Source organism: Ursus maritimus, unplaced genomic scaffold, assembly GCF_017311325.1.
Source record: "Ursus maritimus isolate PB19 unplaced genomic scaffold, ASM1731132v1 scaffold_30, whole genome shotgun sequence".
NCBI lineage: Eukaryota > Metazoa > Chordata > Mammalia > Carnivora > Ursidae > Ursus > Ursus maritimus.
The window spans coordinates 26888416-26901363 of record NW_024425564.1 but is presented as its reverse complement, the minus strand read 5'-3'; the positions used below and the strand labels follow the sequence as shown (position 1 = coordinate 26901363).

Here is a 12948-nt window from a genome sequence, read left to right as displayed (position 1 = left end):
AGAGACAGGCTGACATCATCACAGCTAAAATACCCCGCAGCTGTGCTTGCCGCGAGTGACAGGAGCGGGATCGGGAGAGACTCCGAAAGAAGGCGAGAGGGGAAGGAGGATGGGAGCCAGAGAGCTGATATCTCGAGTTAATTTACGTTCCGAGGGCTGCGAGCTTGCGTCCCTCATCGGTGCGGCGCTGAGAAGTGTTCTCGCCTGGCCTGGAGATCAGCCGTGTCTTCTCAACTCGTTAGAAATCACTAACACGTGCACCCACGGGGAGATTTAGGGCTGTGCAAATTGTTTAAGTTAATTAGCAAAATCACAAAATTGATGGGGGACGTTGTGGGAGAAGGGATGGTTTTCTACTCACCCGCCGAATGGCGTTATGACTCCAGGCAGAAATTCCCACGTGGAAGGCGAGCCGCGGGGACATGTGTGACCTCAGAAAACTACGGTGAGCATCCCCTCCGGACAGTGGGGGGAAAGGCCACGAGCCGGGGCTGCGGTCGGCTCTGAGGGGTTTTCCCTCAGAGCGGCCGTTGTTCTCATCCCTCAAACAGGCAAGTGATTCCTTGTACAAGGTATATTGCGGGCCTCCTGCGTTTTTGCAGTCCTGGCCTTCTCTGCCCCGCAGAACAGAGCTTGTAGAAACTGCCAGCATTCGCTCACCAAAAACCAAAGGGGGACACGGAGGGAATCTCTACTGACCTCCCGATCCTGATCAGCCCACAGACCCCCTGGGAACTGAAACCCTCCTGTCTAAAACAGGCAGGGTTTTCGTTTGGGTGATTATTTTAAGGAGCTGAACTCCTAATTGTTATTGTGGAAAGACGCCCCCAGTGTAATCTCCAGCTGAAGCCCCCGACGAGGCAGTGTGGGAGAAAAACACTGTCGCGAATGTGTCACCGTCCCCGTGTCTCGGCCATCCCCGCTGCGGTATTTCTCGACACAGGCAGTGTCTTTGCACCCGGTCCCCTGGCCCGCTGCTGTGGGAGAGCGTAGGAAAATCCCAGGTGTCATCTGTTCCCACCATAGGCACTGCACGACACTTCCTTCTGGCCACTCTGTGTCACCTTCCTCTTCTGCTGAGGGACAGGTAGCACATTCCACCCCAGGTAGGAGAGTCTCCCTGCTTCCCGAATGTTCCCTGATTCCGGTTGAAAGCCCCAGTGGACAACAGAATCACTTCCCTTGGGGCCTCACTCCCAAATATAATCCACTTGATATTTTTCTCCAAGATGGGGTAAGTCCGTGGCAAGTCCTAGAGGGGATCCCCCGACAGTAGTGGGAGCCGGCATGGCTCAGCAAGAGGACGGGGGGGCATCCTCTGCTGGGGCGGGAAGCAAGTGAGCTGGTTACGAAAATGCAGGACCGGGAGCTAAAAATACCTAAGTCAGGATTTATCTTCCATGCCTCCGTAGCCCTGGACGGTGTGCAAACTGGGTACCCGTTAGTGCTCAAATACATCTCAACCCTCCGTTCTGCTGATGAAGTAAGAATGAGAGTTGTTGTAAGCATGAAAGAAAATGTGTTCAAAGGAGCCAGCACAGCATGTAGCACCCCGTAGGCCCTCGACAATGTCAGGGGCCCTCCCTGCTTCAATTTAGGTGGCTTGGGCCATGAGAAGAGAAAGGTTAGGGGCGCCTGGGTTAACAATCGGTTAACCGGCTGACTCTCGGTTTCGGCTCAGATCATGATCTCAAGGTTGTGAGATCGAGCCCCACATCTGGTTCCCCGCTCAGCATGGAGTCCGCCTGAGATTCTCTCTCCCTCGGCCCCTCGCATTTGTGCTCTCTCTCGAACATAAATAAATAAGTCTTTAAAAAAGAGAGAAACGTTAGATTCTGAAAAAATAAATACAAGGCTTCATGCTCTAAAAAAGAATTTATGAACGAAGAGGCAGTCTAGAAAGGTCCAGAAACAAGGACAAAGTTCCGGAGCACCCACACCGCTGTTTCTCCAGGAGGGGCTGACTGCCCTCCTGCAAGCCGGTGTGCATACAGACCCACTGGATTGCTGCCAGCGTGAGCTGGCCCGGAGGATTGCATTGGTGGCCCAGCCGTCCGCATTGGTCAGAGCCCCCGAAACAGAGGTTTCGTGCGCTTTTCTTCTGCCAGGTGCCCAGTGGGCGAGCCTCTGCCCAGGAGCCCCCCTCCTCCCCGGGGAGCCCTCCACTTCCATCGGGCAAACACGTTCTGCCTGTGAGCAGCCTCCTCATCCCTCTGTCCCATGCTCCCCAGGCTCAGCGTTTCTGAAGAGCACTCAAAACTTGCTCAGTCGAATTGTAGTGAATTTATTTGTAAAGTGCTCTGGGGTGACACTTGCCTTGGACTGTGTCTTGCCTGACTCGAGAGCTGCTGATGTGATCGGGCTATCTCTCACTTCCCAGATCCTCCCAAGATGACTGCTTCCCTTGACCTCCTCGGTGGCTGTTTAATATTCAGTGCCACTTACCTCCCGTAGCTGTCCCGGGGGGCCCCCGCGTGTGCGTGTGTGTGTGCGTGTCACGCTAGTACAACGTGTTATAATGATGTGCTTACTGCACGTCTCCCGACAGCTTTTCTTTCATTCCACTATTTCTAATTTGACTGCTATGTTCTGTGACTCTTCGGGGCGGCATTATGCTTTAATAGCGGCTGCCTAAAAATAGCCAGACCTCATGCGAGCAGCACCGAAGTCTGTATGGTCCCTTAGCAGCCAAGGCAAACCGACGCCAGCATTTCACATGTGGAGCTTGGTGGGATCGAATCCTAATGTATCAAAAAATAGATAGTGACCTCCCCGTGTGCAAAAAAGCCCAGAGCTGGGGCTCTGGTCCAGCTGTCAGTGATAATCCTCTCTGGGTTCATGCCAGAAAGTCTCCAACAGAAAGAAATGGTATCAAACCACATTTCTGTTTATGTGTCTGTGTACCCCTCCAAAAAAAAAAAAGAAAAAAGAAAAAGAAAAAGGCACTCCTTTAGTCTATGTGTGATACACATGCCCCCAACCAGGGGATCTTACATGTATTATGGAAGCAGACGCTCGTTGTTGCTAATAGCTGGTTTTTAATGAATAGACTTTATTGTTTAAAGTAGTTTAAAAAAAGGGGGGGGGCGCCTGGGTGGCACAACGGTTAAGCGTCTGCCTTCGGCTCAGGGAGTGATCCCGGCGTTATGGGATCGAGCCCCACATCAGGCTCCTCCGCTATGAGCCTGCTTCTTCCTCTCCCAATCCCCCTGCTTGTGTTCCCTCTCTCGCTGGCTATCTCTATCTCTGTCGAATAAATAAATAAAAATCTTTAAAAAAAAATAAATAAATAAAGTAGTTTTAAGTTGACCCCAGAAAAACTGAGCAGGAAGTCCAGGGATTCCCAGACGCGGAGCCCCCCCTATTATTAAAACACTCGTGTAGTCAGTGCATGTGTTACAGCCCAGGAGCCAGTACTGATACATGGTTTTTAACCACAGCTTATGCTAAGTGTCATTCTTCGTGCTGTTGTACGTTCTGTGGGTTTTGACAAGTGCGTCGCGTCATATATCAGCATTGCTGTATCATTCAGAGTAGTTTCACTGCCCTAAAAACCGACGTTTCACCTACGCATCCTGCCCATCCCCACCCCCGACCCGGAACTGGGGCCACTCACTCATCTATTCCCATCTCTGTAGTTCCGCCTTTTCCAGAATGTCATATAGTTGGAATCACGCAGTAGGTACCCTTTCCAGAGTGACTTCTTTCACTTGGCAATGTGCATTTAAGGTTCCTCCGTGTCTCTTAGTGGCTTTGATCACTCATTTCTCTTTTTAATACATCGTTTTCCTAAGGCACACCTTTTAAGGGGAGGAGGACAAGTGGGATAGAATCTGTGTGTCTGAGAGCTGTTCCAAGCCACCTGTTGAGTCAGAGCCTAACGGGGCCTCCCCGCAGTGGAGGCTCTGGGAGCCAGCCCACAACATAGCAGGAGAACCCAGCGTGTCATTTGGGATTTGCATTTGGGGGCGTCTCTGAGCTAGGGTGTGGGTTTACCCAACAACCCTGAAACGCTTCCCCCAAAGACTGAGTCAGGTCTTATAGCATTAACGTGATTAAATGTTTTAAATAGAACGTTCACAGATATTCTTACACTCGACTGAAGAGTTGTGACTGTTTTTATTCATGATTTTTAAACACTGGAGTAAATGGGTCTCTCGCTTAGCCCCGTAAGCACTGCTCCATGTTGAGAACGCAGTCGTGCACACTGGCCTTCAAGGAAAGCAGATGAGCTTTTTGTCTCCTGGTAAAACAGGACCAAGAATTTCACTTGCAGACAAAGTTGGCAATTCCCAACTTAATGATTTCACCAAAAGCAAGCCCTGTTCACTGAAGCCCAGCTTCTGAGAGATCTCACTGATCCAGGGAGGGGCAGAATTTGTACATTTGGGATAGTGACGAGCAAAAAATGTTTTGTAAAACAGACGCCCTTCACATTTGTGAAAACAGGGATTCTCGTGGAGGAAAGGGGAGACATATTTAAACAACAGACGTTTTGTTTTCTTTATATCTTGTTTTTGGTGATATGTACATATGTGTGTATGTAGACATAGCACCAATCAAGATTGAAATATACATCCAAACAGCATGAATATGTGGATACGCATACAGTGTTTAGATACAGTAGTGGTTGACTAAGTAGTTAAAAGAATTTTATTAAACTTACACACAGAAGAGCTAAAAATGATCTTAAAAGCCAGTCATTAGCCAGACCAGCAAGGTGACATTGAATAAATAATCATCAACCCAAAAGTGAGGATGTGTTACTCTCTGTCTCGGTTCTTCCATCCTGAATAGAAATTGGAGGTGATCGTTTTAGAGGAGTTGATTTGCGGGGAGGGGGAGCAGGGTGCTAGAGAGAGGGAGGGGTGGGCAGATTTCTCATAGAAGCAGGGGTGAGCTAACGGGTGTGACTGCCGCAGCAGGAGGAGGGCAGGAAAGGGTGGAAAAGGATGGGAGGTAACCCGCCCCTAAAAAGGAGAGGTGCTGGCTACAAGGCATCCAGAGATGAAAGGCAGAGGGGCCTCAAGCTGACAGGGGACAAAGGCTATTCATGCTCACATTTCATCCTGCAGACTGCTCAAAGCGTTTGGAAAAGAATGTATTTATGGGTTGAAAAAAAATGGGCCGTGTTGAGCCGCCAGAAGTTATGTAACATGCTTGGGTTTTATATGGCACTGCCCTCCTGTACGTATTTTCCTTGAGGTTTCATCAGAGACTCTTTGAACCCTGGCATGAGCATAAAATGAATTAATGATTATTAGCACATCTGAAAGAGCAAAAGGGAACTCAGGAGTGGAGAGAAAGCAACTGAGGTGTGATTTCGGTGAAATCAGGAGGAGTTGAGGCAGCTGTTTCTTAGCCCAGAAAGCTGCCTATTCAGGGGTGAGCCAGACCCAGGGAAGGCTCTGCTCTTCTCCCTGGGGAGGACCGGAAGTCCAATTTAGTCCTGGCTGGCAAAAAGAAACAAGGACAGGCAGAGCCTTCCGGAATCTAAACATTGACCTCTCTTGGCCATTCGTGCCATTGCAGTGTTTTTACATAGGGAAAACAAACAGGGAACTGGTTATTCTTTCAGATTTTTACTGAGCACCTATTACACACCAGGAAGTAGTCTACATTCTAGTGAGAGAACAATGAGCAAAACAGGCAATATCTGCTCCCTCCTGGAGCATATAGTCTTAGGGGAGTCTGGGGGCAGAGGTGACACAAACAAATATGTAAGCAAATATAATAAGTGCTGTGGGAAAAAAATAAAGCAGCCTGGAGAGGATAGGGATACTAGGGATGGAGGGTCATTACTTTCGATAGGGTAGTGGTCCCTGAAGCTCTCTCTGAAAAGGGGAACGGAAGGCAACAGTACACAGGGCAGGGAGGATCCCAAATGGAAGGAACAGCAAATGTACAAACCCAGAGGCTCATATCTTTTGGAGTTAAAGTTTCAACGAGGAGACCAGTGTCACTACAGTGTAGTGAGTTGTGGCAGGGGAGTATGCAGACCATATCAGGCTTGTTCATGGCAGCTTTTTCTCCCAGCGAGAAGCTGGCTTGGCCAGGGCAGTGGTGGTGGAGGCAGGAAGAAATGGTCTCATTCTAGATGTATTTGGAAGAGGGCACCAACAGGATTTGCTTGTAATTTGGAGATGTGCAGTGTGAGAAAGAGCCAAGTAAATTATGATCCCCAGCACCTTGATCTGAACCCCTGGAAGCACGGAGATGCCATTCCTGGAGACAGAGAAGAACAGAGCAGGCACCAGTGGGCAAGGACATACCAGAAGGGCTCTTTGGGACACATAAAGTTTGAGTTGCCAGTAGACCCCTAAGCAGGCATCATCAGATAACATGGCTGCCATTATCCAACTACGCCCTTGTGAAGTTACTTTGTTTTGTTTGCATGTTCTGTGCCCCCACTGAAGGCAAGAACCGGATCTTCAACCAGAGGTACTCTTCTCCAGTCCCTAACACTTAGCAGGTGCTCAAGATTACATGATGAACATTACTAAAACTGCAAACCCTGGAGTGCGAATGCTTGATCGATAATATTTTGAACCTCTAGGCACCACAGGGAAGACCCACGTGGGTCTCAAATTCAAGCAGTTCGCGGACTGATCATTCTGGTTTCAAGTAACATCATGTCACAAAATCCCACCTTTGTTTCATCTCCAGAACAGGACAGCGTGTTTTGAGGTAGACAGTGCTCCCCGCCAAGGGAATTCCAAGGAGACCCACCTGACCATCTATATTCTCACAGAAAAGTCCCTTGGTGTGATTTCTTCATTAACTGTTAATGATCAGTTAACCTTTAAGAATGTTTACGTCCTTCTGACAAACCTAATTATGAAACAAAGATAGATTTGTTATGAATACTCGAGCGTGCTTATTTGAGATATGTGCAACACGGGTTTGACTTTCACCAAAGAAAGAGGAAAGAACTTATTTTAGGTCACCTGTATGCAGACCCCCCAAAAATGCATTATCTAGATAATTCAATCTACATAATTAGGGAGGAGAAAAATATTAGTGAGGATAAATATTAGCGAGAATAAGTAATTAGCAAGGACAAAAATAACATTTGGCCTGAGCTATCCTGTCCACTGCTTCCAACGATCAGATTGTCTGAGTAGTTTTTTGCTTCTAATTTGCATAGACCAAGCTGAGGATGTGCCGTGTGGCATGTTGTCCCAGGAGAGTAGAACTTCTCTGGGAGGAGACAAAGCCAGAATTTAGGAGGAAAGGAGCAAAAGCAAGCCTTTGAAGTGGTAGAGAAGATCTTCCCCAACCTATCCAGGTTAAAAATAAATTCTATTATTATCAGCTCTTTTTAGTCCACAGCTCAAATAATCTCTCTCCTCATCACTTTACTTTCATGAATTTTTAGGTAGGCTCTTCAAGCTCTGGAGCATGTTACAACATTTAATTCTAAGACTTGTTTTGGGAGTTTTGAGATGAAAGAGTAATGAAGGGCTTTCAAAATGCCCCCAAACATTATGACGTGTATAATGGGAAGCATAGACATCTGCATCATAGCTTTTGGAATGATCAGTAATGTTACCTCGTATAAAGGCCTCGAAGACATTTCTTCTTAAAAAATGAGTCTACAGATAGCTGGTAACATGTAGACATTTTCAGTTAGATTTGTTGACAAGCATACAGTAAATGTTATATTCAAAACACGAAATGTTGGCTGCTCTGAGGAGGTCACATACTATGGCTCACCCACCAAGAACCTGACCATTAGCAGGTGTCGGGCTGTCTGTCAGCAAGGAGACACACAGACTGTACCCAAGGACCGGGGATCATGTAGGAAAATGCAAAGCCATCATAGAGGCCAGTGTGTTTAGAAATAGGGTTTGTAATGTTATGAACCTCACGTTACTTCTGACCAGTGTGAGGCAGGGATAAGCCAGCAGAGTCTTAGGAGGCATTTACACTTGAGAACTTTGTTTCTATAACTTTCGATTGCAGATCAACAATCCCCACTTGAAGTAGGATGCGTTCCTTCTGTGTGGTGTATGGTGTTAATGGCTGTAAGAGGTTTGAGACAGGATTTATGAAGCCAGCTCCAGGCTGGTCCTGCCACTTGGAACTCAGTGGGCATCCCCATCTGATACTGTAATTTGGAGGTATCTTTGTACATACATATATGCAAATGCGTATGTGGGGGGTGTGTGTGTATGGGTGAGAGAGAGAGAGAGAGAATGTAGTTCTGTAATTAAATATCAGCCTCATCACCCGCTTATGTAGGGAGATTAGAATTGTATGAGTAGCTACAAGGCAGACACTATTCCACAATTTTCTGAACCATGAAATAAAGCCATTGGATCTTATTTATTTCAAGTAACATTTATCACTGTTGGGGGTAGTGAGAATGTTAAATTCATCTCTTTTAGTGGCATTATAATATCTTTGTTCACAGGGGCAGAGATAGGAGCATAGGGAAAGAAAATGGGTTTGGGGGGCCAAAGACTGGGATTAAATCACTGTTCCATCAGCTCATAGTTATGATGTTAGGCAAGTGATTTAATCTCTCTGAGACTGTAGTCCCTTATTTGTAAAACTGGAACTCTAGTACTTTTTTCCCTAGTCTGCTGTGAGCATAAACAAAATATTTTTTGTGAAGTTTGCACCTAAACGTTTGACAGGTAGGAGACACTCAAACATTTTTAGCTCTCTTTACATTATTAAAATAGCCCAGAACAGTTTTCCCCCAGATAATATGCACATTTCTATGGGCTCCCACTCACACACACACTAGAGTAATAAACTTGAATATTCACTCCAGTTGTTCCCTCTAAAAATACTTATGACTTTTATGGGACAAATAAAGTATATCATTCAAGAAGTGTGTGTACAACTAGATCAATCATAGTTATCAAAAATAGGTAAAATAGAAAGCCACAGGTTTTTTTGGGGGGTGTATTTTAATTATTTCTGTGTTTGTGTACGTATGCCTGTGTATAAACTTCAACAAAGCATTTTAAGTATTATTATATATAGGCAATATTATTTTGATTTACCCACATCTATCATTTTCATTGTTCTGTGTTCCTCCCTGCATCTACAAACTTCCAACCGGATCGATTTTTTTCTCTACATAAAGAATACCTGGTAGTATTTTCTTCAGTCCGGATCTATTGGTGGCAAATTCTCTTAATCACTGTTTGTCTGAAAAATGTATTTTGCCTTCCTTCCTGAAGACTCCTTTTGCCCAATATAGAATTCTTGGTTGGCAAGTCTTTTTCTTGATTGTTTTGAAGATATTCCTTTGTCTTCTAGACACAACAGTTCCATTTTTTTAAGTCAATAAATTTTTATTTAAGGTATTTCACATGGGATTCCTTCCACTGCCAATCACCTCAGCTCCTCCGAAGTGGGAATCACAATCTTCAAAATCGGCTCTTTGCAAAGAGCTTTTGTTCAGTTCACAGTTGTCGCTGTCAGTCAGCTCACAGTTCTTTTGATTGGGCTTCTCTGATCTCCACTTGAATATGGACAGACTTCACAAACTCCCCACCTGTAATCTTTGCACTTGCCTTTGGTTTGGGTTAGCTCATAGAGACTTAGACAAGTGGGAAAAACAAATCCTCTTTTGCAACCCAGAACTCATTGTTCAATGGGAGTTTTGATACAGGTGAGAAGGAACATGGTACCCAAAACAGTTCCATTCTTTTTAGTGTGAAGTCAACTATGAATTTAATTGTTGCCTATTTGGAGATAATATGCATTTTGTTCTGGAGACTTTAGGGATTTTCTTTTCCTATCTTTGGTTTGTAGCAGTTAAACTGTGCCTTGTCAGGGTGAGAAATTCTTTTTATTTTTCCTGCTCGGGAGTTAGGCCTTCTTGAATCTGCAGATTCTTGTCTCGTACCAATTTTGGAAACTTTCGAGCTCTTATCACCTCAGAAATATTCATTCTGCCCTATGATCTCCCTTCCTCCTGGTATGATTCAATTTATGATTCTTTAGATTATTTCAGATTCTCTCAGATCTTCTCAATGTGTCTTCTATGTCTCTCATCACTCCTCTGTGTTAACTATTTTTTTGTCTCCATGTCTCATTCTATATAGTTTCTTCCAAAGCACCAATTAAGGAATCCAGTTTTCCAGTTCTCTCATCAACCACATTTATTCTGTTGGAAAATCCATTGCGTTCTCCTGATTTTAGTAAATGTATGTTTCTTTATTCTAGAATTTCTGTGGATCTTTTGAAAACAGATTCTAGTTCTCTACCAAAATCCTCAAGCTTGTCTTGAATCTCCTTAAATATTGTAAACATAGGTCATTTTAATGTCTGTAGCTGATGACTCTACTCAGAAGCCCCCATGGGTCTGTTTCTAATATCTGTTGTTTCTGTTGGTTTTTTATTCCTGTCCTGGGGTCTGTTCATGGACCTCATTCCTCTTTTTTAATTGAGTGCCTTTTATTTGAAAAACTGTGTAAATAATTCGAGACCTTAACCCAATTTTAGGGGCTAAGATGATTAAAATCTGAGCTCCAGACTTTGAGAGGGCTTGTCTACTTCTGGTTCACCTTACTTCTAGAGTACAGCACTCAGCACTTTGGGGTCACAACCCAAAAGAGTGGAGCTCACCAGAAAGCACCTTCCCTTGGTACACCTGAAGGGTACCCTGAATTTCATTCCCTACTCTCTCCCTCCCCCACCCCCTTGAGACTACCAGAGGTCTACTTGGTTTTGAAACTACTCAAGTTTGGAATGTGCAAATGCCCTCAGGGGGAAAATAGCCCCAAACACCAGATTTAAATCTCTCAGCCATCACCTTTTCTGAGCCTTACCTGGTGGTTTTGCATTATCTTATTTTCTGTCTAATGCCATAAGAAATCATTTGTTACATTTTCTCTTTAGTTTTTGTTTGTTCAGTTTTTGTTCAGAGTATTTAGTTGTCCTCAGCGAGAAGATTGTTCCAGATTACCTAGTCTACTACCCCTAGAAAAGTCATTGAAAATTGACTCTTTAAAACTACTTCATTGTTTTTTTCCTTTTTATATAGCATAAGTTGAAGAAAATAAATTTCTATGAAAATTAAACTGCTAGAACCTCAAGTGCATTTCAACCTAATTTAATGGCAACAGTAGAACTTTCACTGGACACTATCTCCTTGCCTTTGCTCACCTATCTCTACTTCGAGGAGTGTCTTCTCCTTGCAACCACACCTGTACTCCACCCCCATTATGTTTTAAAACTCAGCAAAGTGTATCCTCATCCAAGACTTCCTTAATCACCGCTCCTTCAAACTGGTCTGTGCCTTTCCTCTGCCCTCCAGCAACTTACTACTGGTATTCAAGTATCATAGCCCCACTTGCCACGTCGATTGGCAATTACCTTCATGTTCCTCTTTTGTCCACTTGATTATGATCTACTTTGGGACCAGGACTGGCTTTTTCAGTTTATTTCCTTAGCACGGTGCACACGTGGCACATGGTGGGAGAGAAAACAGCAAGCACTAGAGAGGACATTGAGCTTCCCCCACTTTTGATAGTGGTCTTCAAATAAACGCACAGGCTGATTTGAGTACCTGGTGGGGAACCTCGGATGGGCCAAGTCTTGAGCTCTCTGTGTCCTAAATTTTACCCTCTCCCCAACATTGTCCACCCCTCAACCCTCTCCAGATGCTGCCCAACCTTCAGGGTCCCAGGGAAGCCCTCCCTCTTTACTCCAGCCTTCACTGGTTCTGCTCCCCTCAGTTCCTGAGCACACACTCATGTATCGGCTAAGTATTTATTAAGCTTCAACTGTGTGCCGGGGGCCCTTCTAGGGGCCAGGGGTACAATGATAAAGAGGTTAAGTGCTTCCTCGTGGAGCCTGCCTCCAGTCTCACTCTGATTCCTCATTAGCCCTGACATACATGAGAATAGCATTTGTCCAGTGAGCTGATAAAGTGCAAGACTGTATCTTTTGCTCAAGTGCCCTGCAGAGCCTGGCTCAGTGCTCAACACCGAGTACGTGTTTCGGCGTCCTTGGGGGCCGATCCATTGGTTTTAAAGGAGGCCAGCTAGAGAGCTGATACTTCAGTCAAATGGTATTTTGAACACTAAAGGGACTTTCACTGGCTTCTACCCAACACTGATACATGGTGAGTACAGGTGCAGCCCAAAATTAAGAGCCTCATTTGTGTGTGTTCATGGATGAGGCTCGAGGAACGAAGTCTTACCTTTTTTTTTTTCTTTCCCCATTTGGCTCACACACGTGTGGGTGTGTATGGCATAAAACAAGAATAAAATGTCTTCATCCTCCTTTTCCCTGTCTGTCTCTCACTGTTCCCACAGGTCAGCGTGGAGGTCTTGGTAGAGTACCCTTTTTTTGTGTTTGGACAGGGCTGGTCATCCTGCTGTCCAGAGAGAACCAGCCAGCTCTTTGATCTGCCATGTTCCAAACTCTCAGTTGGGGATGTCTGCATCTCGCTGACCCTCAGAAACCTGAAGAACGGCTCTGTTAAAAAGGGCCCGCCCGTGGATCCCGCCAGCGTCCTGCTGAAGTATTCAAAGACCGACATCCTGGCAGGCGGCCGACACAGGTACGCGGAGCAGGAGAACGGCATCAACCAGGGAAGTGCCCCGATGCTGTCTGAGAATGGCGAACTCAAGTTTCCAGAAAAAATAGGATTGCCTGCAGCGCCCTTGCTCACCAAAACAGAACCCAGCAAGCCCACGGCAACGAGGAAGAGGAGGTGGTCGGCCCCGGAGACCCGCAAACTGGAGAAGTCAGAAGACGAGCCACCTTTGACTCTTCCTAAGCCTTCTCTAATTCCTCAGGAGGTTAAGATTTGCATTGAAGGCCGGTCTAATGTAGGCAAGTAGAGGCAGTGTGGGGAAAGGCGATTCGGCTCTCCCTTATCATTCGTATCCAGATTACTGTATTGTAGGCTAAATAACGCAGTATTCACATGTTACCCTCTTTAGGTTTCTGTTATAACCTTGTCATTAGAGTTAC

General features: G+C 45.5%; 1 protein-coding gene and 1 non-coding gene across 6 annotated transcripts in view; both read left to right on the top strand.

Annotated features, from left to right (window-relative positions):
• ATXN1 (ataxin 1) overlaps positions 1 to 12942 on the top strand; it is a 389590-nt gene extending 376648 nt beyond the window's left edge. For all 5 annotated transcript variants that reach the window (XM_040645080.1, XM_040645078.1, XM_040645079.1 and 2 more), the window contains one exon: positions 12285 to 12942. In XM_040645080.1, the coding sequence (XP_040501014.1) occupies positions 12285 to 12815 (531 nt within the window). In that variant the 3' untranslated portion in view covers positions 12816 to 12942. The remainder of the gene's footprint in view (positions 1 to 12284) is intronic.
• LOC121106135 lies at positions 9525 to 9646 on the top strand. Its single transcript, XR_005838885.1, has one exon. It is a non-coding gene; the product is annotated as a small nucleolar RNA SNORA40 (small nucleolar RNA).
• Positions 12943 to 12948: the final 6 nt, after the last annotated feature.